Genomic DNA, 25,601 nt, shown 5'->3' with positions numbered 1-25,601 from the left:
GTGGGCAGCAGAATTTGCCATCACCTCCCCCACTGGCAAATAATCACGTCGGACAGGTCTGTTTTGCAAATTGTCAGAAGGGACTACTCCCTCCCCTTCGAGACTACCCCTTCCTCCATGCCACCATCTGTCAGAGGATCATTTGGCACTTCTCTGCCAGGAAGTCTCAGCTCTCTTCGCCAAGGGGGCTATTGAGAGGGTCCCTGCACCAGAAGTAGGTCGTGGTTGCTATTCTCGCTACTTTCTATTGCCCATGAAGGACAAATGCCTGCACCCTATCCTAGACCTCAGGGCCCCCAGCCACGTCCCCTGGAAGTAGAAGTTCAAAATGCTCATATTGGCTCAGGTCCTATCTGCCCTCGACCCTGGAGACCGGATGGTGGCGCTGGACTGGCAGGACGCCTATTTCCACATCCCCGTCCTGCCAGCCCAAAGATGCTACCTATGGTTTGTGGTAGGCCACGAGCATTTTCAGTTCACTATGCTCCCCTTGAGCCTTACCAGTGCCCCTCGGATGTTCAGGAAGGTGATGCTGGTGGTCGCAGCTAATCTGCGCAGATCAGGGGTTCCAGTCTTCCCCTATCTCGACGACTGGCTGCTGAAGGCGGGCTTGCCCCAGGCTGTCGTCTCCCACCTCCAGACTACGGTGGGCCTCCTGCATTCGCTAAGCTTCACTATCAACGTGTCGAGTCACACCTGACTCTCTCTCAGACGCTCCCTTTCATCAGAGCTGTTCTGAACACAGTGCAATTTCGGGCATATCGTCCCGGGCAGCGAGCATTGGATATTCAGGCTATGATACCGATGTTTCAGCCTCTATCGGGGATTTCAGTGAGAATGAGGCTGCTGGGCCTCATAGCTGCCTGCATCCTGCTAGTAGATCATGCTAGATGGCATATGCAGACTCTGCAGTGGGACCTGAAGTTCCAGTGGGCGCAGCATCAAGGTGCTCACTGACAACAACCCCGCCATGTGGTACTACAACCAACAGGGCTGAGTGGGGTTGTGTTCCCTATATCAAGAGGCTCTACACCTCTGGACATGCCTGGAACATCAGGGCATGTCCCTGGTGGTTCAACACCTGGCAGGTTCCCTGAACGCCAGGGCGGACGACCTCAGCCGTCGGTGCCTGCTAGATCACAAATGGTGTCTTCACTCAGAGGTCGTGCAAGGTCTCTTTCTGGGGTGGGTAGAGCCTTGGTTAGGTCTGTTCGCCACAGAAGAGAACGCGCAATGTCAGCAATTCTGCGCGTTGCCGTTTCCAAGACGGCTCTTGCTTGGCGACGCTTTTCACCCCGTATGCTGAAGAAGATCAAGCACAACCGGGCCTAGGTTATTCTTGTGGCCCGAACAGCGCACAAAGGGTCTGGTACCCCGAGCTCTTGAGCATGGCCATTGATCCTCCGATCAGACTGCCCCTTCAAGAGGATCTTCTGTCGCAGCAGCAGGGGGGTGTTGTCCACCCAAACCTGCCCAGCCTCCACCTCCTTGTGTGGAGATTGAGCGGCGACAGTTGACCACTTTTGACCTTCTACCCGAAGTCTGTAATGTCATGTTGGCAGCCAGGCGTCCCTTCACGAAAACGGTATATGCAAGTTTGTGGCATGATGCACAGCAAAGGCTGTGGATCCCGTCTTTAAGAGGTCCTTCTGTATGTACTTTCTTTAGCCCAATAGGGCTCTCGCCTGTGCACTCTTAAAGGCTACCAGATCAGCCGTCTTTATTCAAGCCCCCTATTGTACATAGGTTTTTTGGGAGACATTACCCTTATCTTTCCTCCTTCTCCCTTCAAAATGCCCCAATGGGGCTTGAACCTCGTTTGAACTTATATTGAGTGCTCCCTTCGAGCCCCTTAACAACTGTCCTCTCAGGCTTTTCATTCTGCTCGCAGTGTGCCTGAGTTTCAGGCTCTATCTTCCAAGCCCCTTTCTTCTCTGTACATCTGGACTTAGTGTTGCTTATGACGAGGCCCTCGTTCTTTCGTAAAGTGGATACACCTTTTCACATAGGACAAACAATCACTTTGCCCACCTCCGCACCCTGCCAAGGAGTAGAGACTCCAACGTCTGGACCCTAAACGTGCGCTGTCCTTCTACCTTGATCACACAAAGGATTTCCAAGTGGATGATCAACTCTTCGTTGGCTATGTAGGTGCCAAGAAAGATTGTCCTGTTCAAAAGCGTACCATCTCTCAATGGGTTGTCCTTTGCATAAAGATACGCTTTCCAGTGGGGCAACGTGCTCATTCCACTAGAGCTACAGCAGCAAAAAATGCATTGGCACATGGTGTCCTACTTCTTGACATTTGTCAGGCAGCCACGTGGGCATCCTTACACGTGTTCATCAGGCATTACTGCCTGGACAGCCAAGTCCAGAGGGACAGTTATTTCGCCCGTTCAGTCCTCCAGGACTTTCTGGTGTGAACTTAGTTTGCAGACCCTCCTCCCAGGTTGGTATTGCTGGGGTATCTATTCTAAGGTAAGGAATCTATAACTAACAGTCTCTTTCAGAAGAACAAGATACTTACCTTCGGTAACGATGTATGTGTAAGAGGCACATGTTAGTTATAAATTCCTTACCGCCCCACCCATCCTCCCCGCTCTGCGAACTGACTTCTAGGGATAGGGACTTCCTTGCAGGGCCCTAGTTGTTGTGCACCAGTGGTCAGTGTCTTTCATGGCTCTGCGCTTCTGGCGTGGAAAGTCGAGTCCACACTGACGTCATGGCGCAGGGGCGGCGTCTAAGTAGGCACCGCAACATCATCCCGGCGATCACAATACCGACGACGGACGCAGAGTCGACCGACGCGCATGGGTACTGCTAAGAAAACATTTCTCAGGATCCATTCTGACACCTGGGGTAATTCTAAGGTAAGGAATCTATAACTAACCTATGTCTCCTACAGATGCATCATTTCCGAAGGTAAGTAACTTGTTCTTCTGATCACAAAATCGAATTTCAGAGCTCGACAACCAGCATATTGAATAGTGTTGAATTAAAAAATATGGCTGCTTCTGTGTTAGAAAAAAAAAGATTCACACACATTCCACCTGTATGTGGGCATTTTTAATTAGTTGGCTAGCATGGTCGATACACATCCCAAAGATCAAAACATTTAAGCTAAATTGGAATACACTTCAGTTTACTCTGCCTTTATCCCGTTTTAAGGTGCCAAAGCACTTTGAGGTTAATGCTTCTTTATACTTTTAAGTCTTAATACTTTTTTGGGTTTTTTAGCACCATTGCTTTACCTTTCTTTGGGTTAAATGGACACTTTTGACAGAGCCCCCTTTCAATTTATTGTGACCCGTTTATCTTTTGTGTTTGAGGCAATTTTACTGTTGTCACTTTTTCTACTTGCACTATTTTTGTATTCTTGTGTCGGTTGGTTTTGCACCTTTTTGAATAGGTTTCATCAGAGAGTCTTTCTTCCGCTGTTAACCCCTTCGATGCTTATGACGAGCTCAGCTCATCATGAGCTCCGGCGCTCGTACGCTGATGACGAGCTGAGCTCGTCATGTAACGCGGCTTTTTTAAAAACGCCGCGCAAAGCGGGAAAACCGCTAGCGCGCATGCAGTTAAAATAAATAAATACATTCTGCTGGCGATATGCTAAAAAGTGTACTGTATGGGCTTCTTCGCAGCACTCAAACTTAAGATCCTCGGCCTGATAGTGCTAATCTATAAGTCTTTAAGGATAGTCCCTTCCTTCAGTACCTTAAGCCCCAATCTGGATAGCCGAGAATCAGCCGATGATTCTCCTGCGAATCTACACAGTCAGCATTTTAAACATTTTATAAACCTTATATTTTACATTTTCTGCAGAACATAAAGGCTAATGCTGCTTTTCCTTATGTGTTGAGGTGTCTTTATATTCTTTTACCAAAGATACGATTACCTCCAAATTCTCCACTGGTGGTTTTTTTTTTTGTCCAGGAGTTTAGATAACGAAATGGTACAAAATGTTCATTTTGCTGCCATAATTTTTGCTTGGGAAAACGTCTCAATGCAGATCAGCCTTTACTCAAACACCACTTGTAAAGTTACCCTGTTCTTTGATAGTCTCCTCCCTTTGATGAACAGAGCTTGGTGCTCTTTTCAAAGACGCTTGTTTCTTTACCAAAGATCCCAAGTTGAAAAGCTAGTATTTACATTCCTTCAGCCATTTGTTTTCTAACGTGGATTCCTTATGTAGTCTCAAGTAACTTATTCTTTCTCTCCTCAGCATGGGATTCCCGTTCTGTCTGTTAGGATTAAAAAAAAAAAACAACAAAAAATAGGATATGGCTGCCAGCGTTTGTCATAAAATCAAGAGCAGGCAAACCACAATAGGTGGTGATAATCCACAAATTCCACTGCATTCCAACATATAATAATGTCAAAATAAAATAAGCAGATTTGAGTACCTAATGATATGGATGCTACAAATGCTTTTAAACTGATGGGGTGAGTGAATACACTTACATGCTGGTGATTATAGATTATAGAAGGCTAATATCAGATGCTAGTTACATTATTTTAGTGGATTCGATGTTCTAAAACCCAACAGCATATTCACAGTGAGAACGTTTTTGAATGTTGTTGACATACAAATTGACTCAGAATACCTTCTCTTGTGCGAGCACAATATTGGTGCTTACCTTCATGTTCCATCCTTTGAAAGAAGTTAGTTTGTGTATTGCCTCAGAACTGGACCAGAGTATTGTATTGGAATAATAGAAAGTCCTTTTATGGGGCTTATTGCTGTTATCAAAAAGTACTTTTTTGTGCAAACCTTTCTCATCAAATTTCTAGAGAATTGGAGTCTGGAGCAAAAAAAGGGGGTTTGTGAATGTATGTTGCACCACTGGCCTTCCACACTGGGGTGTTGCTCCATGCAGGACGTATTCGACAGTTACCAAGAGCTGGGGGACTGTTGTACAGTGGGGAGTGCTTGCTGGAAGAACATGTTTTCTTTATCTTTCAATATCTGTATGGATGTTGTAGGGTGAGCACTGCCTATCACAGTGTGGAGCCAACTATGGTTGTAGCTTCTTTAGATTATTAACGCTGACCACCTTCTTCTCTGTCATTAGGTGAGGCAAGGCAAGGTAACCAGAAATGGGAAGTTTAAACCTAACAGCCTGGCGTACCGTACAAAGACTGGCTCTGTTCTTCTGCACAAATCAACCATTAACAGGCAAGTTCTCTAACATGTCATTTGCTTTTTTTCTGCACAGTTTTTGGTGTTGTCCATGTTATTAAACAAACTGTTTTTTACTGTGTGTTTCATAGTGGTAACATTTTTCAAGATAAACTACTAGTCTTATACAAGATCTAGGATGCACTTTCCTTAACAGAAGGAAGCTGTTCTGGTGTTATGGTCAAGGAGGCAGGTTTATGTGTATCAAAATAATTAATTCCTCACAGCAAGTGAGATGCCAAAACCAGACAAGTGGAAGATGCTGTCCCACGATTATCAGTACTTGGATGTGTTTGTTAAACTTGATAAGACAGTTTTATTGAACATCTCAATAACAAGACCATACCTATCTCCGTCTTCTTCTCCTTCCCTGTTCCTAGCTTGCAATGCTGCCTGAAAGGATTTCACAAGGTTTCCCACCACTGCATGCACCTCTGCAGCTGCATGTATGCAGTTGCAACTACATTACATAATGAAAAAAGTAAAAGGGTGCTCTTCTCAGAAACCTTTGATGGGGAAACTGTTCCAAACTTGTTCCCTGGTTTTTGCAATTTGGAATTTGTATAGGCTCTGAAAGAGGGCTGCCTCCCAAGTGCCATGACTTAGAAATATAAGCAAGGTGGTACTCTCTTTTAATGGGCAACAGTTTTAGGGCCACAGCTTTAACGCATGGAGCACCGTAACTGCCTAATGTCTGCTTGTCTTGAGGGTCTGATGTATCCATTTAGTTAGCTATCCCTATACTGGAGGCTGGTTATTGCTGACCAACACCTAATAAGCAAAAGCATAACACAATATCCAGGTTTCAGGACTGACCAAAACTGGCTTTTTTAGCATGGAGCCAGTTGGTAGCTATATGGTGCTGGTGGAAGAGGAAGGGTCTGATTTTCATTACTTTTACGCCTGAGCCTGGCTAGAACACCAGTATATAGGGTATGTCATGGCACAGATATATGAGAGGGGGGCCTGAAATCGGTTAGAGCTGCAGTGGAGGAAGAAGAGAAGGTTGAGTGGGAAAAGGCGCTTGGAAGATGAGAGATATATAAGGATGGTAGGAGGACTGCAAAGAGAGAGCAGAAAAGGTGTAGGGAAATGGAAGCACTGCATGGCAGAGGGGGTTTGCGTGAAAGAGTAGTGATAGGAAAGGTAAAATACAGCATAAGATATATTTGTTTCTGATGACTACTTCAACCTGCACATTCCCCACCTGCATCCCTCCAGACAGCAAACAGGATCTAGAAAAGTTGACGTACATCTTAAGTTCGACAGGTGTTATCATGGCTCCCACTCGACACTGATACTTCCTGGATGTGACTTCACCGAGCTCTACCACCCCGGCGCTCTGATCTCAGTTCCTTTTTGTTTATGCGCTCTCTGCAATTGGTGTCTATTTCAACTAGTTCCAAAACAGTCATTCGCAGGGCTTTTTGAGCAATGATAGGCCCATACCACCTGTACTACGGTTCGGACCTTGCAAATATATAGACGCCATCATCTGGTGGTGGCAATTTCTGCAACGCATAATAAGGTGGGTGCTTCTTTCATATCAGGAGGCTGAAATGTATGACGGTCAATGCATGTCAGACCCCATTCCTGGGGTAGATATGGAGATTTGTTTCTGAAGATGTCTTTCCATTCCAGGTTGGGGACCTTTTAAGTGGCAGACTTCTCTTAATCGCAACCTCAGTTTTTGTGGTTGGTGGGCCTGTTCCTCAACTGTGACCTGAACTTTTTCCTCAGATCTGTGTCCTGACTTGGTGGGCAGGAGTGTGATGCCGGCGCCTTGCTCCATTCTGGTTGGTATCCAGCACTGGCTTTCACCCAGGCTTTGTTGACTGTGTTGCACTCTCAGCTAGCTAACTCTGGTGTATCTACAGGCCCCAAGGCACGTGCAGGCCCTTCATGCCTCTGCTGGCAGCCCAGGCACCAGTGTTAGTTGACCCCCACAGCTACTTCTAATATCTTTCTGGCATCAGCAGCCTCTTATTTGTACCTGAAGACATTCTGGATAGTTTTGACACAGATACCATCACTGATGCAGTCAACAGCTCCGTTCTCAGAACTGTCTGGAGTAGGTCTAATTTTGAACACATTGGAACGCATGTTCAAACTGTTCATACCTCTTGGATTCCCGATCAGGGGGAGCAGTCGGTAATGGGGATTGGGAAATAGAGGCCTGGATAACCAGACTCTCGGGGGGTAAGGTGGGTGGACAGGAAGCTAGGGTCGCCCGGAGCTGGGCGGTGGCACCTGGCGATGTTCCTGTCTACAGGGGGGCCTGTAGCGGGCCTGGACCAGGTGCCCAACAGGACGTCCATGAGAGCCTCATTAAAAGGCAGTAAAGACTCCGGAGCACCAGTCTGCGGTTTAAGGACCTCAGTGAGGATGTTAGACCTCACAGTAGTGACGGGGAGAGTAAGCGCCAAGTCCTTGGCTGCCCGCGTCAGCACCACACTATAAGCAGCCCCTCCTCCGTAGCCACGGTAGGAGGGGAGACAAAGCCTGTGTCGGGGGAGGTATCAAGACCACTGGCCTCCCCTAGCTCCTCTGTCCAGTCCTGGAAGGACTGACACTCACATGTCAGAGGGTCTTCAGACCCCTCCCAATCCCCTTCGTCCTCCATCTTCTGAAACTCAGGGTCAAAGGATGGAGCCGGATCAAAGAAGAAAGGTTCTTCAGCCGGCGTCGAATGCGGTGTCAATCGAAGCCGGTCCAACGCCGGATCCGTACCGAGAGAGGGATCAGGGACGTCGTCGTGCGAAGACGGCGCCGGGGGCGACACCCTGGGGGTCGACGCCGGAGGGGTCATGAGGTCGGCCAGTGGCGACCCGGAACCGGATCCAGCGGGAGCCTGCGGTGTCGGGACCGAAGTCGGCGCCGGGGCCAGAGCACCCGGCCCGCTTGGACTCCCAGTCGGGGCGCGTGGCCCGTAGGCACCGCGGGACCCTACGGAGGAGAGAGGGACCTCATGGCCATAAGGAAGGACTCGATCTCCTCCAGCGTCGCGTTCAGCCTAGGGACCGGCGTGTATGGAGCTGGCTGCGGCGGAGCCGCCCGAACCCCCGGCCGCGTCGCGCGAGCCAGAAGAGCGATGGCGTCTCTTCGACTTCTTGTGCCTCTTACCTGAGGACTTGGAGCCCGACGAATGGTGTCGACTCGTCGAGCTTCGATGACTGTGGCCCCGCGACCGGTCCCTTGACCCCCTCCTGGACCGGGACCTCGAGCGGCGCGGGGCCGACTGCCGGAGCTCGAGGCGCTTGAGGGACCGCTCCCACCTAGCCTTTGACATCAAGGCCCGGCAGTCGGGGCACGACCGGTCATCGTGGTCGGCCCCAAGGCAATACAGGTGGGGATCGGTAACCAACATCAGTCGGCTGCAGTCGGTACAGGGCTTGAACCCGGGCATTCCCTACCGGCACCGAGAGTCGTGAAGACTCGAGAAGAGATCAAAAAGATCAAAAAAGGTTTAGTCAAAAAATGACTACGGTACTGCTCTCTCCGGACCTGCGCTAGCTGGCGTGGAAAAAAGAACTGACGTCAGCGCGCGAGGGTGGCGTCTAAGTACTCCGACGACGTCATCCCAGCGCCGACGACGGACGCGGAGCCGCAGACGACGCCTACCGACGTGCAAGGGTACTGCTACACAAAAATTTATGGATCCAGTCTGACGCCTGCGGGTTATTCTAAGGTAAGGAATCTAACTAACGTGTTGTGCACTTTTAAACACTTCCTTTTTACACTATAAACATATTCTGAGGTTAATCATTCTCCACGTTTATTTTTCAAACTTGGTGCTGCTTTTACTTTTGCTAATTTCTACACAAGGCAAGCGTTACTTCCTTGCACTTGAAGGTTTTTTTTTTTCTTGAGGTTTCTCAACTCGAGGTAAAAGTCTCACTGTGCAAGCCTGTCAGGTTGGTCATATTCATTGACCTTTGCTCTTTTTGTTTTATTGTTTACATTTCTTGATTAAGGCTCAGTTATATTCAGGCCGTTTCTTAGAGTGGAAATGTCGACATATGTGATCGTTTTTAACTGCTCTGGCTGTAAGAGTTTTGCCCAAGATTAAAATTACTGAGGATACAATCTTTATTATTCATGTCTGTTGTCTCACATTAATCTTACACGACTGTGTGACACGTGATACTCCGAGCACTCCACTGTGAATTTATTCCATTATAATGTCTATCTCATACTAGTTTATTCCTGCATATACATATTTAGTTATAAAGCTGTCTGACTTTCTACCCGCTCATGTCCATATTGTGCTAATCATTTTTTCCTCTTAATGAGCACAGTGGGGGAAGTGTTACTGACGGATCCCCATATCTCAAATTCAGAATTGTTGTCCGTAAATTGTATCTTGACTGAGCTAAACCCAGTTAGCTGCAAACTTTGCATATTAAGGTCAGACAAGACACTCTCCTTTTGAAAGAATTTATCAGTAGACGGACTAGGTAGATAATGCCAACCTGCAATTATACTTTGGGGGATTTGAAAATGAATAGCATTTTCTGTCATCTCCTCATATTTTCAGAACTTAGAGCAATCTGGTCGAAACCCATGTTTATCCTCCAAGTTTTATGTAAAAGCTCTGCGGTTATGTAATGCAATTCAATACAACTCACTACATATGGCGAGCCTGGAGACTAAGGGCCAAATCTTGCCATTGACATTTTAGGGGTTTCTGTGTAGTATGTTTTATTTAAATAAATACTTTATGGGATGATTACGTCCTATGTGGTTATGGCGCTACTCTTGATCACGGTTTGAATTTTACTATCTAACTATTACTTTGTTAGGGTGCTTTGGGAGGGAGTTATCATCCTCAACCCCATCAGACAGATCCTACACAGGATCCTAAATCATATGTTACAATGTCCTAGCCACATAAATAGATAATTCGATTTGTACACATCATTCAGTGCAATCAATTATGGCAAGCAATAACAATTTCATATGATGTAGTCGGTTTATTGCTCATTCCAGTCGCTCCCGCCAACACGTGTTTCGTCGCTGTGGGTATGTAACCCGCGTCTTCCTCAGGGCTGTGTCACTGTAGCGGAATATGTATCGCCTTCCTGACGGTTATACTTCCGTCCTGGCCAATCGGCGGCCTGGGATAAGAATGACTTATTTTTAGATATCACGTGGTTCTTCAGGTAGTTGAATCTGACAAACGCGTCAATTCTCTGGCGTGTCAGTCGTCGTATTACGATGCTGTGAATAGCAGCTTGGATAACGGCGCTGGTGTGCGTCCCGCAGATTCGTATCTCGAATCTCCTGGCTCTTCGTCCAGCCGACAAAGTAAATTGTCTTTTTTTTGTGTGCTGCTAGGACATTGTAACAAATGTTTTATTTAAAGAATCTTAGGTATTTCTCTCCCAGACAGCCCATTGTGGCAATGTCTTTTAGTTTATTGAGGGGTATCATTTTTGTATCCTGCTTGAAGTGGTTTGTTCTGAATAGAAATTAAAAAAAAAAACATTAAACATATTAGAGAATGATTTGAAATCATTTTTTATGTGTTATAAGTTTTGCTGACGCTGTCCTCATGCCTTTTTGAACCATTGCATCTATTTTGCTGACCCTGGCCCTGAAACTCTGCATCTGGGCGTCGTCATTCTTCAAGGACGAGATCCTCTTACGCGGCTGTATCTGGCGGCTGTGCCTGGCATATCCACCCTGTGAAGGACCACAATTACCAGGGTGCAACGCGACCACACAGGTGTTTCGGGTTCCGCTGACGAGGGGGAGGCACCGGACCATCTTCGCGCAAAAAGTGCAGCCTTTACCCCCGCAGCGCGGGACGTGCCTGACGAAGCCCGGCCAAGGGCGGGCCCGTCAGAGACCGAAGGAGACTGGACTTGGCCCCATTTACATCTGTCACAGTATAAGCCGGTTAGCCCTTTTTGCGCAACTTCGAGTTGTATTTGCTTTTTATTATTATTCGTTGCAATCGTGAAGTAATGAACAAAAGTAAGCACAAGGGGGGCGGAGGGCTAGGAGTAGCGGGCACTTTGGATGCATTTCTGTCAAGAGCCGAGTCCGTTTTAATACATGAGATTCCGCTGACAGAAAGGAGACTTTCCCTAGAACCCCAAAGACTCCCCACTGAAGCTGTATTAACTTCTCCAGCCTCTGTACCTAAATCTAGTGTAGTAGATGACCGCTCAACCCTAGTGAGGTAGATCTCCCCTGTGCACCTGCAAAACAGGCTTACCCCGGTAGCCAGTCTAGACTGCACAACACCAACACCGCCCGTATCACCTGCCAAGGTATTAACTCGCCAGCAAAAGTCCACATTGGTGCCGGGTGGGGAACAATCTCATAAAAAAAGGAAAGCGTGTGGTTTGCCAAAAACAAAGCAACAGGCTTCCAAAATTGCGAAACGTAAGGCTGTAACACTTGGTAGTGAGGGAGGCCCAAAGGACGTATTGACTCCGTCTACATCGGGTACTGGTAACACTAGAAATACTATTATAGACTAACAAACACACAGTAACCACAAGTCTGACATTATAAGCAGGGTTGCGGAAAAACGTATTGCCTTGTTAGATCCATTATTGTCGAAGCTGTCAGGAATAGATTAAAGATTGGCTAAAATCGAGCAGCATTTATTTAGTATTCCCCAACCTTTGAGCCAGGTTGTGCAAGCAGGACTGATTGAAACCAGACAAGAAAGTATGTTCGATTCTGCACTACCAAATAATGTAGCTGCATGCCCTCCCCATAGCGGGGAGAGGACCCCCATGGTCCACCCCATGGTTATACCCCCATCCATTATAAATCCATCACATAGAGGGGGTTACTGGATCCCAAGGCCCCCTGCAATTACCGGGAGGGGGCCGTGAGTACTGGTATGTCCTTACAATCTTCCACCCGAAGCTACCCCTTATACAATCGTATTAGTGAATGTGGCAGTGCTTCCTTCATGTGCCCAGGAACACTGGTCATCACTAAGGAACAAGGCCAGACACCTGCTAAATTCTAGATCTGGGGTGGGAAACCCTTTATTTAGTGAATTTAAAATGGTGCGTAGAATTCCCTGGGTTGGTAAATCCCAGAAGGCTTTTAGGGGAGACTGTGTGATCCTAAGTTTTAGGTCCCCGCACTTAGTCCAAACAATTTTAGATAGGGTAGGGTCTGGCCATTTAAGCAAGGATGATATTAACATTCTTCCATTGTTTTTTTTTAATCAAACCTGCGATGGCCAAGCAAGGGGTAGGGTAGATTTAGGGGTTCAGTTTTTGCAACAGGCTCCTACAACTATTCTGGTCCCACACGAAATAGATATGAAGCCTTTTCTACTTTGGAGGATATTGGTTGACTTGTACTAAACTCAACCTCTATCAGTCAAGCCACACCTTTACGAGAGGAGTCGAGTGTGGCTACATGTGTATTAGATACCCGTAACACAGGGGTTTCCATATTAACCCTATTAACTTCCTACAGAAGTGAGAGAACCCCGGTTGATAACATGGCGGACGAGGTTGGGGAGCGCAGACCAATGCTACAAAGCGTTTCCACAAAAGAAGGGGTCTCGGGAACCCTGTACAGTGGAAAAAAGTTTGACCCTACTACAGAACTAAAACTAGTTTCCTGGAATGTAGCATGGGTTAATATCCAAGACTTCTTCAGCGGATTGGCCATGATATAATGACCCTTCTGGAAACCTGGGCTATGGATCATGTATACCGACGGGGTTACATAAATTTGTCTAAGAAAGAGCAAGGGGGACCGAGGGGAAGACCCAAGGGGGCCTCACAACATGGGTGAGACAGTCAGAATGTTACAGGGCAAAGGAAGTGTATATTGACAGCGGGGATATTTTAATTATCAGAATACAGATGGCAAATGTTCCCGACTTGTTGCTTATTAATGTTTATTCCAGGGGGATACAAGGGGGAAAAGCTTCTCCCATTGTTGCCCTTCTTGATATGTTTTTAAACGACCATAGAGGTGCACATAATTTGATAATTGCTGGTGATTTTAATTGCTCCTTTGAGCCCCTTGATGATAATGATGTTAATTTTTGCTTCGAGGAGGATGCCCAGTGGAACATTCCACATCTAGATCTTCCTCCAATCAAATAATGGACTGGGGCAGCTCTGCAATTAAGTGTTTTGCTTGGAACAGAAGGTCAGGGCTGCTAACAGGAGAACAGTCTCTGATAAGCAGGGATCGCAAACCTATAACAACGGGTTGCGCAGTAGTCGTACTGACTTTATCTTCCTTAACAAGGAATTCTGGCCCTCCCTAATGGATATGGAAGTTCGAGAGCGCCCCGAAAGCGACCACAACCCCCTAGTGCTTACCATGCACCTTACAGGCATTCCTATCGTTGCCAGAGAGGTGTCTGGAACTGGCCATGTAGAAGCACTTCTAACCAACGATACAAGGAGAGTTAAATGGTCAAAAGTTATCAAAAAAGAAGAGCATTTAAAGCAGATGAGTGAGCTGGTCGCTAGTGCTTCAGCTGCTCTCCAGAACTGTGCTACCCAAGAAGAGGTCAACTTAAAAATTTTACAGGTCCACAGCGAACTGTTTAATAAGCGTAAAGGCTTTTTTACTACTATGGTTAAAAAACCTCAGAATCATTCTGGTTTTAAGGCTGCCGCCTGGTATGATCAATCTTGTCAAATGGCCTACAGAATCTTAGCCAGGGCAATTAGATCCAGGAATAGGGGTGACATAAAAAAGGCAAGGGCAGGGTATAAGTTGGCCCAACAACTTGCCAAAAGGGACTGGGATGAACAACACTGGGCTGAACTGCTAAAGGCATGTTCAGGGAGAAGCATGGTTACTTTTTGGCATCTAGTGAAATGGGGTAGGGGTGAACCAAGCCGGGTGCCAGTGAACCATGTAGCTCCCGAACAGTGGGTATCGCACTATAAGGCCCAGTTTGCAATCATGGATGCGGTGCAGGAAAATTTTGACCTGTCACCTCTGTTAACCACTTTGTACTTTATGAAGAAAGAGGTGGAAATAGCATTAAAATCATTTCTGAGAGGTAGGGCGCCTGGGCTTGACTGTATTCCTGCGGATCTGTTCATCCACGATATATCTAATTGGGCATTCTACATCCAGCTCCTCGTGAATGCTATAGCAAGTGGAGCACCTATGAGCGACACATGGTTAGGAGCAGAAATCCTCCCTATTTTTAAGAAAGGAGACCGCTCCAACCCAGGCGAATATAGGCCCATAAGCCTTATTGACTGTATACAGAAAGTCTCAGCTAGGATGGTGCTGAGCCGAATCCAGGCCTGGATTGATGAATTTGATATTCTGTCTCCACTCCAGGCGGGTTTCCGCTCATGCACTAGTACCATTGACCAGGTCTTTAGGTTTATTGGCGTGTAGTAATCATAGGCGGGTGTACCATCTACGCAGCTTTTTTCAACCTTAAATCGGCTTTTGATCTAGTCCCACGAGCCAAGATGTGGAGAGTCTTTGTGGAATTAGGTATGCCTCTAGAAATACTGGCTTTTTTGGTTACTCTTCATGACTCTAACTATGCACAGGTACGTTGGGACACGCAGGGGAGTGTTACTCAAAGGTTCCCTATAGCGAAGGGGGTTTGTCAGGGGTGCGTTTTAGCACCAACCCTCTTTTCTTTCTATATTAATAGGGTCGTACAGTATTTTTTGAACCACCCTACTGATGCTCCTACCTTGGCAGGTATGAAGATCCCGTTGCTTATGTTTGTAGACGATACCCTGATACTCTCGAAGGCACAAAAGGGCTTACAGTCTGCCTTAGCGAGATTTGAGGAGTTTTATCAGGACCATGATCTCCAAGTGAATGTGGAGAAAACGAAATTAATGGTCCTACATAAACACAAGGTTATAAACGGTAGAGTCGAAATGAAGGCATGTATTCTGGAACAGACTCAGAATTTTACTTCTCTGGGGGTAACCATTCGTAGCGAACTCAGTTGAAAGCCTCAGATTGATCTACTTACTCTCAAGCACGCCCAACTTTCAGGTGCCTTGCTGAAGAAGCAGCGGTCTTCTTACACCAAACCTATTGCTCCAGCAAAATATATAATTTAAAAATTAGCACCTCGGTCTGTATGGGGCCGAATTGTGGGGCTTTGCCAATCTAGCTCCCCTAGTAACAGCCCAAAACAAATTCATGAGGTCACTAATTGGCCTACCACAGTCTACACCATTATTACCCCTATTGTTAGACCTGGGTTGTTACTCTTTTGAAGATGTGGCACATTTTAGACCAGTGGCATACTGGAGAAGGCTCTGGGTCACACCAGAGCTTTCCTACTATGCACAGGCACTTTTGGAAGTTAGGGAGGCTGACAGCACGAGTAAAATCCCATGGCTGAGATGGGGAAAAATCACTCTTTGCGAGATGGGGATGAATAGTTTGTGGGTAAATCCCGCGGAAATCCCTTCCCTGCGAAGAGTGAATTTAAGGCAGCGTATTGGAATACGATTATAACGAAGCGTTTCTCTGCCTCAATTAGACCATCACTATCTAGAGCATAAGCACGAAGCGAGGTATGAAAATTACTGGGATCTCATAACCTCTACCAAAGATATGAAAATTCAACATCAATTTAGGGTGGGTTCACTTCCCACCAATTTATTTGTTAGCAAATGGCACACCCCGAGCTATAGTAAATGTCCATTCTGCCCATGTCAAAATGAATCATTGGCACACATTTTATTCGCCTGCCCAGCATACAAAACTGCTAGGAATAGATGGCTGAAACTTATATGCTCAAACCTGGGCACTAGGCTAAGCAGTAAAGCCCTTCGGATCTTACAAACATCTACCAGTGAATCCATAGTGATCGTTGTTGCAAAGTTTCTAGGTTGAATGTGGGTTATACGCGCAAATGAGAGGAGGCACTGATAACTGCCTCCTTGTATTCCTGTTAAGGGCAATTACAATCTGTATTTTGTATTATGTTGTAATAGATTAGAATGTATTTAACCTAGTTTTTAATATGTAGGTCACTTGACTGTCTGTACTCACCTTGGTGACAGTTGTGCCTGAGTTCTTTTTAGCAGTTTTTACCTATTTATTATATATTTATGTATTTCATCGTCGTGGACCTATTTACTCTCATGTACAATATTGTTTTAATGCTCAAAATGGTTTATATTTTGTTCACGTACCTCACTATTATGTTTTAAATGAAATTGTCTTTTATGATTTTGAATCGTAATAAAGACTTAATGACTGAAAGAAATACAATGAAAAATTAAGTGAAACAAACTTATAAAGTTAGACCTAATGATTTTACATAAAAACAGGTGGGATTAGACAACAAACGTTTTTTCAATCATAGTTTTTCATCAATAATCTGTAGAGATGTGGTTTCGCTACTATTCATTAATCTAGCACTCGCAGAAAAGGTGAATTCTAGGTTTTGTATTGAAACAGACATGGTCTGGGGATATGTGGATGGCATCTAGACAGTTGCACACTGTGTTAGCTTCTGGAGTAGATAGAGTATTTGGGAAGAAGCAGCATTTGATGTAGGAGAAGGTGCCTTCGAGCCCCTTTGCTGCATCCACAATAAACCTATATTTGACAGTCGTCGCTGTTGTATGGAGGAACTGTTGAAATATGGAAGCTGTTGGTTTGAAGTGGGAGAGAGCCTATATATCCTGCCAGTAGGTCCCCTTAGAGGGATGGGTTTGTGGCAGGTACGCTGATAGTATAGCATTCAAGCAAATACAATCTTAACTGTGGTTCACCTTATTTGATCTATTCACAGTATGTGTAGCTATTCATTAGGTTGTCTGTTTGGAATTTGGTTCCAGACTTACAAACTGGCATTCTGTGATAATGTATTCAACTTTTGATTTAGATAAAGTACTCTAAATGCTTTGGTTTCTGTCATTTACATTTTGTAGAGAAAATACCACAATACACTTTAACCAATATCTAGTTTGAGGTTTATTTTGGCTTTATCATTCAGTATTTTATCAATTTCAATCATTCATTTCGTTACTCCATTGCAGTGGTCTTTTGTTTCTTCCCCGGTGATTTCCTTACTGTGTCAATCCAAAGATGTTCAGCTTTCCCTCAGTTGATCCAAGACCTGAAAATGGAGGGAATCAAATTAGAATCCGTAAAATGACAGAATATCGAGGTGCTTAACTGAAGTTCTAAAATTAAGTCTAAAATGAGTGGTAAATCAATCTTAAATATGGTTATGCTAAAAGGTGGAACCATGTGTTGTTGGCCTGGGCTGCAGGCAGGCTGTATGGACCGGCCTGTTCTTTTCTGCCATCACGGTCCAAGTCTCTTCAATTAACAAGATTATGTGTTGCTTCTTTTCAGGGATGTACAAAGCATGAGGAGTCCCTGGATGACATACTTCATGGCGGTTAAGTCGAACGGAAATGTGTTTGTCCGCGATTCTTCCATGGTGCACCCACTGGCAGTGTTGTTAATGACTGACAGCAAAATCCATGTACGAGGTGAGTCACAGACAGTCTAGATTGTAGATAGATAAAGTAACAGACTGTGATACCAGACGTAGGTTTTTTTTCCCTTCAAAATGTATTAGTTTGCCATCCATGTAGCTCACCCGTTCTATCAATCTTTCTTTAGTGGTGCATAAACCAGTGGTTCTTAAGTTCTTAATTCCATGGACCCATGGGGGTCTGCGATGCTACGCAGTACGATTTAAATAAACAAACAAATATTTGATTGATATATATATATATATATATATATATATATATATATATATATATATATATATATATATATATATATATATATATATATATATTCCAGGGATAATCCAGTACAACGCAGGCTTCCTCTACACTGCAGATACGGACACAAACCCAATTTTTGGTGCAAAAAAGGTGATTCATTCAGCTGTGGTGTTCCCAGTCATCACAACGCGTTTCGCGCTTCACAGAGCGCTTGATCACATGACACAGTTAATCACCAACAGTTGGTTTAAATACATTCCACACATCCTGACCGAGCCTACAAACGGCATAGAAATAAAAGAATTGTAACTTTAAAAACTACACGGGCTCATTTATGATACCATCGAGTTTCACAGGATTCTATATATTCCGCAATAGTTATTTTTTTCAAAGAGGCAGAACACAATTGTATTTTAAAGTGTGGATGCAAAAAACATTAATATAAAAGGTGATTGTGATTTTTTTTTAAAAACAAACAGCATATGTTTTTCGATAGCGTTAAAATAATCGGTATAGTCATTGTTTGTAGTGCAGTACCTATATTGACGTTTGTTCTATATTTATATATATTTTGAAATCTCATACAATTTTGAACTGGAAATGATATGGAGCCCCATATGTTGGTTATATCCAGTTAATATATCCGCATTTGTGCAAAGGAGAGCGAAAAAATGCTTGTGCAAATTGACAGGTTTTCATCTCGAATGAGGATTATATTGCCAATGATGTATTAGGTTTACAGTCAAAAAAAAAAATATATATATATATCTCAATCAAAGTCTAAACAGGAAGCCCCAAATTGAAGCAAAGCCACACGAAGTTCAGATCAGCACGTTTATTTGCATCCGTTTCACTGCTCGCTCCTTGACAGCTTTCAGAGCAATCTTTGAACATGAAAAGCCTGACACGTTTCAGGAAATAACCCTTTCATCAGAGGCAATGTTCACGAAGGGCTGGAAGAGCAGTTTCTGGCCGCGTCTGCTCATATAATCACTGGCACCTGCCACAGTGGGCGTGGCTAGATCGCAAAGCCTTCTGTGCCTTGTAGTACGCTGGCCCTCTTCCCACAGTGGGGCCACTCAACAGTCCTTGCAATTTGAACCAAGTATTCACCAAGTGGAGTAAAGTAAAGCGCTGTAAGCCGTCAGATTGCGCTTTGCAGCAGTGAACTCGTGCTCAAGGCAGCACCACCTGCACAGGAGAATGTCACGATCTCAAAAGTAAACAAGTTTGGCAACTGTGGACGGGGCTGCCTACCCAGAGCCGTAGGTTTCGCAGGGACTCTGTGCGACCTCTCCAGAGCAAAGAATGGAGTCAGTTGGTTCGGTGCTACTACAGCCTTTAACCTGTCCTCCATATAGGCCACCATGTCGCCGCCTTCTGTTCCCTCCGGAAGTTCCACATTCCAGGACCTACGTAATGGCAGCTGCAACACAAACACACAGTGGCTCACTAAAGGTAAGGCTGTCTGCACCTCTCCTTGTCTGGACAGCATCCAGCACCAGGAATCCTGGTCCGATCACCACCCAGCGATACCGTGCAGCGCTCCTTAGGTCACTAGACCCCAAACGCCGTACCTCTAACTGCTACTGTGTTACACCACAGTAGGATCTTTCACCTGCACCCATGCTGGTTCTGAAGCAGCCACCACACCACCCTCCCCATACAAGTAATAAAAACAGTCAACACCTCCTCTCAACAAACACCACACAAGCACCAACAATGTCTACACCCCTACCTTGCACCACAAGACACAGAAAACTTGCACATCAACACATAATCACTTGGCAAACACCCAACAGACATATGGGCATGCTGAGTAGTGAGACACCTGACATCCTCTTTATCACAGAGACCTGGCTCGACTCCCAACATCGCCATGTCAATCCCAGTGGGCTACAAGATAGTTTGACAGGACCGCCTTCACAAGCCAGCAGGAGGACTCACTATCATCTACAAGGAGTTCATCAAATGCACAACATCCACAGAGAACACCACCCCATTCATGGAAAACCTGCACTTTAGGCTGCAAATCTCAGAAAACTGCACCCTGAACAGAACTCTCACCTACTGACCACCTGAAACACAAACCACCTATACCAGTCTCGTAACCAACTTTATCGCTTCGCTCACCATAGACTCCAGAGCCTACATTCACCTTGGTGACCTCAACTTTCACCTGGAAAACAAAAACATCCCCTGCGCCACAGCATTTCTTGAAAGCTTGAACAACATCGGACTCTTTTAGCTCGTCCCAGAACCAATACACACTGCTGGACACACACTGGACCCCATCAGCGATGGCATGACATAGAACTCCACCACACCGCTTTTATGGACCGACCACTCCATCATCCACTTATAAATCAACACACCTCAACTCAACAACCCTACCCTGTCCAGCCTTCCAAGCCGCAGCTGGGGGTCACAATCACAGAAGCCGACTGGTTCAATGCCCTCAGCAAAGATCAACCTAGCTCCACAGACAACCTCGACAAAGTCCTCAAATACTTCAAAAATGTAATCAAGAATTGTGCAGACTCTCTTACACCCATCAAGCCCAACAAGCATAGCAGATTATACTAGCTGGTACACAGAAGACCTTCAACAGACCAACCAACACTGTATACAGCTAGAAAGGAAATGAAGAGCCAGCTACACCACCAGCAACAGAACTACCTACATGGCTGCACTCAGACACTATCAACAGCAAATAAGAGACACCAAGGAAAAAGCACTTGTGGACCGCATCAAAGGAAGATCCAACAGCTGCAAGGAGATCTTCTCGATCGTTAAGGATTTCACCTCACCCTTATTCACAGCAAAATAGCAAATTGCAGAAATCAATGTCCTCAAGAAGCCCACAGCCGACTCTAATCAACAGAGTAACTTCCAACCCATCTCCCTGCTTCCCTATTCAGCCAAAGTGATTGAGAAGGCCACCAACAAGCAACTAACAACCCACCACAAACTTTACCATCTTTTAGACAACACTCGATCAGGATTCAGAATGAGCCACAGCACCAAAACAGCACTCATCGTGCTACCAATGACATATGAATCATCCTTGACCAAGCAAAAACGGCAACCCTCATCCTGCTCTACATGTTTGTGGCCTTCACCACGGTCTCTCATAACACCCTCATCAGAAGACTGCATTTTTTTTAATCAAATTTTATTGAGTTTTACATGAGTGAACAGATACATTCTTTAAGATAATCAAGCCAAAGGACTTATACTTCAGTTATCAAATCGTTATTACATGCAATACAAAAGAGTCACTTGGCTACCTCTAGATTCACACCCTCCTACCCATTACCTAAGAATCATGCATGGTACAGCAATCATGTGGTGTGTATTTGGTAACTGGCATCTTAAAATAGTTCCACCCTTCTAAAACTACCCCAACCCATCCCTCCCTCCAGGCATGTCACTTACAATTAGCGTTTTGATCTATGGACTTGGGTTGCTTTAATCTAGCTTCGCAAATATAGCCAAAATAATGCTTTGGGATCCATCCCTCGATGCGAGCGGGAGCGTTTTGTGCTCAGTGTCTGATTCTGCCACTTTAGATGGTGCACAGGGGTAAGCTATCTAATCTACCTCTCCAGGAGCTTCAGCCATGGATTCTTCATCATCTCCATTGTCCGGGATCTTCAGTAGGACCACCAATGTTTCCCATGCCCTCGCTGCCTATAGTGCCCTCTCACTTCCCACTCGTTTTGCTAATTGCATCCTAACTATGCCTTCACACTCCGCCCACCTGATTAGTTCCTTCTTCCATCTTTCTACATTTGGGCCCCTCCTTGCTTTTTGGTGCATAGTGATGTCCCGTTTTGCTAATACTAGTCCCAAATCCAGGAATTTACTTGTAATTTTGTTTTTGGCCATGTGGGTGGACCAATGCAAGTGGCAGGGTCCTATATCCAGCTCCAGTTCCCGGTCAGTAATGCGACCACATCAGCACAATAACTACCCAGTTGCGGGCAATCCCAGAACATACGGCGAAAGTTTGCTCCCTCGTATTACAGCGCGGGCAAGCTGCAGTGTGGGTTTCAAAATATTTGTTCATCTTCACTGGGGTGAGATATGCTCTATGCAATAAGTAAAAGTACACCTGTTGGAATTGGCATTTCTGGTACTCTTCCGTGCCCGCTCCACAAGAGCAGCCCAGTCTTTTTTTGGAAATCTCCTCCCGCAGGTCTTCTCCCCATTTTAGTCACAGTGTGGTCAAGGGCACTAGCATTTCCTGCGTCATGCCCCTATATAAACAGGTGACCGTTTTAAAGGGTTCTGCCGCCGTCACTCTATACTGACACCCCATTGATGTCTGCGGTTCATTAGGTCCCTCCCTCCAGTGTTTTCGGCTAGCCGCAGTGAGCGCATAGTGTAGTAAAAAGTCCCCTCTGGGCAGGTCATATCGTTCTTGCAAGTCACTGAAGGGAATCGGAGTATTGTCCTCATATAAGTCCCCCATTGTAGTCAATCCCCGCTCACTCCAGGTTGCCAGTCCCTTCCAGGTGCCCCCGTGTGGCAACGCAGCACACATGGACAGAGGAATCTCAGGCGCATAAGGACATTTAATCTGTGCCCCTTCAGGCTCCTATTCCACCATTGTCACGCTGTTATCCGCTCTCTCGGAATAGTATGGATTCATATGGGCAATTCCAGACTAATTTGGGACAGTAATCGCAATGACGGAGCTCAATCTCTTAGCTCGTCTATTCCACGAAGTCTAGTTGCCACTTCCTGCGTAAGCCATTGTAACTGAGCTGCCAAGTAATAAGCCTCAAAATCGGGCACTGCCAGGCCATCCTCAGATCTTGATCTCATAGGTACTCCCAGTGCTACCCTCCTCCTGCCAATTCCCCATAGGAAACTTGTAACCATTGTCTAGAGTTGAGCAAAGAATCTTGCTGGTATCCAAATCGGTAATGTTCCAAAATAGTTCAACAGTCTTGGGAGGGTCACCATTTTAAGTAAGGCCACACATCTAGCTGGTGACCGAGGCAGAGCCCCCCAGAACTCAAAATTACCTTTTGTTTCTCTGATGGCTCTCCCTATATTTGCCCTCCAGCAGATCGCCCTGTATATGGTATATAGGTATGTCAAACATCTGTACTCCCATTTCACTCTGTCAGTTTCTTACGGGCCAGCTCTGTCTTCGGCTGTCAGGAATAGGCACGACTTCGCCCTATTTACTTTGAGCCCAGCTACTCTTCCAAGGCTGCGGAGAAGGTCCTTTACTCCATTGAGCGCGTCCCTCGAGTCTGCCCCAAAAAGTAATAGGTCATCTAATTAGAGCGCAATGTGGTGTATCTCCCCGTTCCTGGTAAAGTAAGCCTGTTCTTGCCCTGGCCGCAAGAGGCTCCAGGGCCAAGGCAAACAAGAGAGGAGACAGCTGACACCCCTCCCTGCCTTGTCCCCTGGCGTACTTCACAGGTATCCGATATTAATCCACCCATTTTAACCCTTGCTGTGGAGTTTTTGTACAGCAGGGCTGTCCAGTCCCCCAACCTAAACCTACGCATTTCTTGGAACTAGGAAGGCCACTCCAAACTATCAAATGCATTCTCTGTGTCCACTGCAAAGATAGTCACTGCCTATTTCTGATAGGAATCGGCCTCTAAGATCCGCAGGAGGCAACGTACATTAATAGCCATGTTCCTTGTGTATTAACATAGTCATATATGGAAGGAGGCGGGTGGCTAAAATACAACTCGGGATCTTATAATCCATATTAAGCATAGAGAGAGTGCGTTATGCGGATCTGTACCATGACGGTTTCCCAGGCTTTAGTAGTGGAATAATGATTGCCTCTCAAGTTGTTGCAGGCAGTTGCCCACCTTTCTCACAAAATCATATAGCTTTACCAGTCTAGGGCCAGGAGCTCAGTGTATGCTAGGTCAAATTCAATCAGGAGGCCATCCGTCCTCAGTGTCTTGTTCCTAGCCATATGTTTAATAGCTCCCCTCGCTTCTCCAAGTTCTATCTCCCGACCCAATGCGCCCGCCTGTTCCTCACCCAGCATTTACAAACCTATTTATGTTGTCTTCTATCAGGGACATCCTACTCTTATACAGGTCTGCATAAAAATCAACAAACAGATTATTAATATCTGGTTGGCTATAGCATACCTTCCTTTCTTGGTCTTTAAGCTCCAAAATTACTGTTCCTCTCCTAGCCGGGTTAGCTAGCCAAGCCAGGAGGGCTCAGGACTTGTCTCTTTCAGTGTGGGCTCGAATGATATATGTCTTACAGTCGAAGCAGCATAAACATTCTACCTGCGTTGCTACTGCCTCCTTCTCCTCTGAGTTCCCCCTGTTTATCAGGTCTCTCTGGGCTTTCACGCTCTACCTCTCGTAGGCGCTGGTCTGCCTCCTGTATGTCCTGCAGGAGCACTTTACACACTCCCACCATCTCTGAAATGCAGCTCCCTCCAATGACTTTGTTAAAAGCATCCCACTCTACTGATGTAGACGTCGCTGTGCCAGTATTATCTTGAAAATATTTGGTAATGCTAGTGCCCACTGCATCACGGAAAACCTGATCCTCTAAGGCGTCAGGGCGTAAGCGCCATGTAGGTATTTTAGGTTTCGTGCAAGACCATTGCACCCTTAGCAGGATTGGATTATGTTCCGATATTGTCCTAGTGAGGTACTCACTGCTCTGTACCCCTCCATGCACATTAGGTGAGTACAAAAGGTGAGCACAAAACAGCATCTAAACGAACATGAAGGTCATGTAGTGCAGAGAAAAAGGAATAGTCCCGCACCTCAGGGTGCTGCGCTCTCCAAGAGTCCACTAAACCCCAATGCTGCTGCCAATTGCGCTGTGCTTCTGCTATTTTATGGATGGGTGCATCAGCTGGGGGGTTTTGCGATCCAGAACTAAATCAGAGATGCAATTGAAGTCTCCCCCTAATAGTACTGATCCTGGCAGTATGTGCCAATTTCCTCGAAAGCTGCGAGAAAAAAGCAGGTTGTTCAGTGTTGGGAGCATAAACATTCACCAAAATGATATCTTTACCATCTAGTTTCCCGGACACTACTACATACCTGCCTTCTGGGTCCGTGATTTCATTCATGCATTGAAAAGGTACTCCTGCCCTAACCCAGATCAGTACTCCCCTGGCGAAAGCTGAGTAATCAGTGTAAAACACCTGGCCCGCCATCTGCGCTGCAGGGCCATTCCTTCCTGCGCCTTTATGTGAATCTCCTGGAGCAGTGCTATCTGAACCCTCCTACGGACTAAGTAAGCAGTGATTTCTTGGTGAAAGACTGCAGATCAATTGAGAGAGTCTGGAGAGAGCGAATCTGGAGAGAGAGCTGGCAGCAGCAGCGGAGCAGCGCTGAACAGAACGGCACGGCAGTGAGGAAAACGTAGACCCACCTGAAGCCCTCCATACCTGCTGAGCTGTTGTGTTGCTGGAATTTAGGTTGTCCCTGCGGCGCTCCTGGTGATTGTGTTTGCCTTGTTGCTCCTCCATTGTTGTGAGGCGGCGAGTTTTACCGCGTTCCCTCTGCTCAGGTTTCAGAGGAAAGGGGGGTGCTGCAGGCTGCCTTGGGTCACAGTGGGAGCCGCCCGTCTGCCTATCTGCACCGTTTTCTCCCCAGCAGATTGTTCTTCGGCCGGCTGCTGGTTTGACAGGCTGTGGTGGAGGCGGTGGCAGGGGCACGCAGTTTATTGCGTGCCACAGCCGTTTGGACTTCCTCTCC

At 46.0% G+C, this 25,601-nt stretch overlaps 1 protein-coding gene across 1 annotated transcript in view; it reads left to right on the top strand.

Annotated features, from left to right (window-relative positions):
* The window catches only part of DHX30 (DExH-box helicase 30), a 658,531-nt gene that overhangs the window by 603,399 nt on the left and 29,531 nt on the right, over nt 1–25,601 (top strand). The window contains exons 17-18 of the mRNA XM_078662529.1: nt 5,076–5,179; nt 17,498–17,637. Coding sequence (XP_078518655.1) covers nt 5,076–5,179; nt 17,498–17,637 — 244 coding nt within the window. The remainder of the gene's footprint in view (nt 1–5,075; nt 5,180–17,497; nt 17,638–25,601) is intronic.

This window comes from Lissotriton helveticus, chromosome 10 (assembly GCF_964261635.1).
Source record: "Lissotriton helveticus chromosome 10, aLisHel1.1, whole genome shotgun sequence".
In the NCBI taxonomy this organism is placed as follows: domain Eukaryota; kingdom Metazoa; phylum Chordata; class Amphibia; order Caudata; family Salamandridae; genus Lissotriton; species Lissotriton helveticus.
Note: the sequence above shows the minus strand (reverse complement) of the source record. Positions and strands in the feature narration are given on the sequence as shown.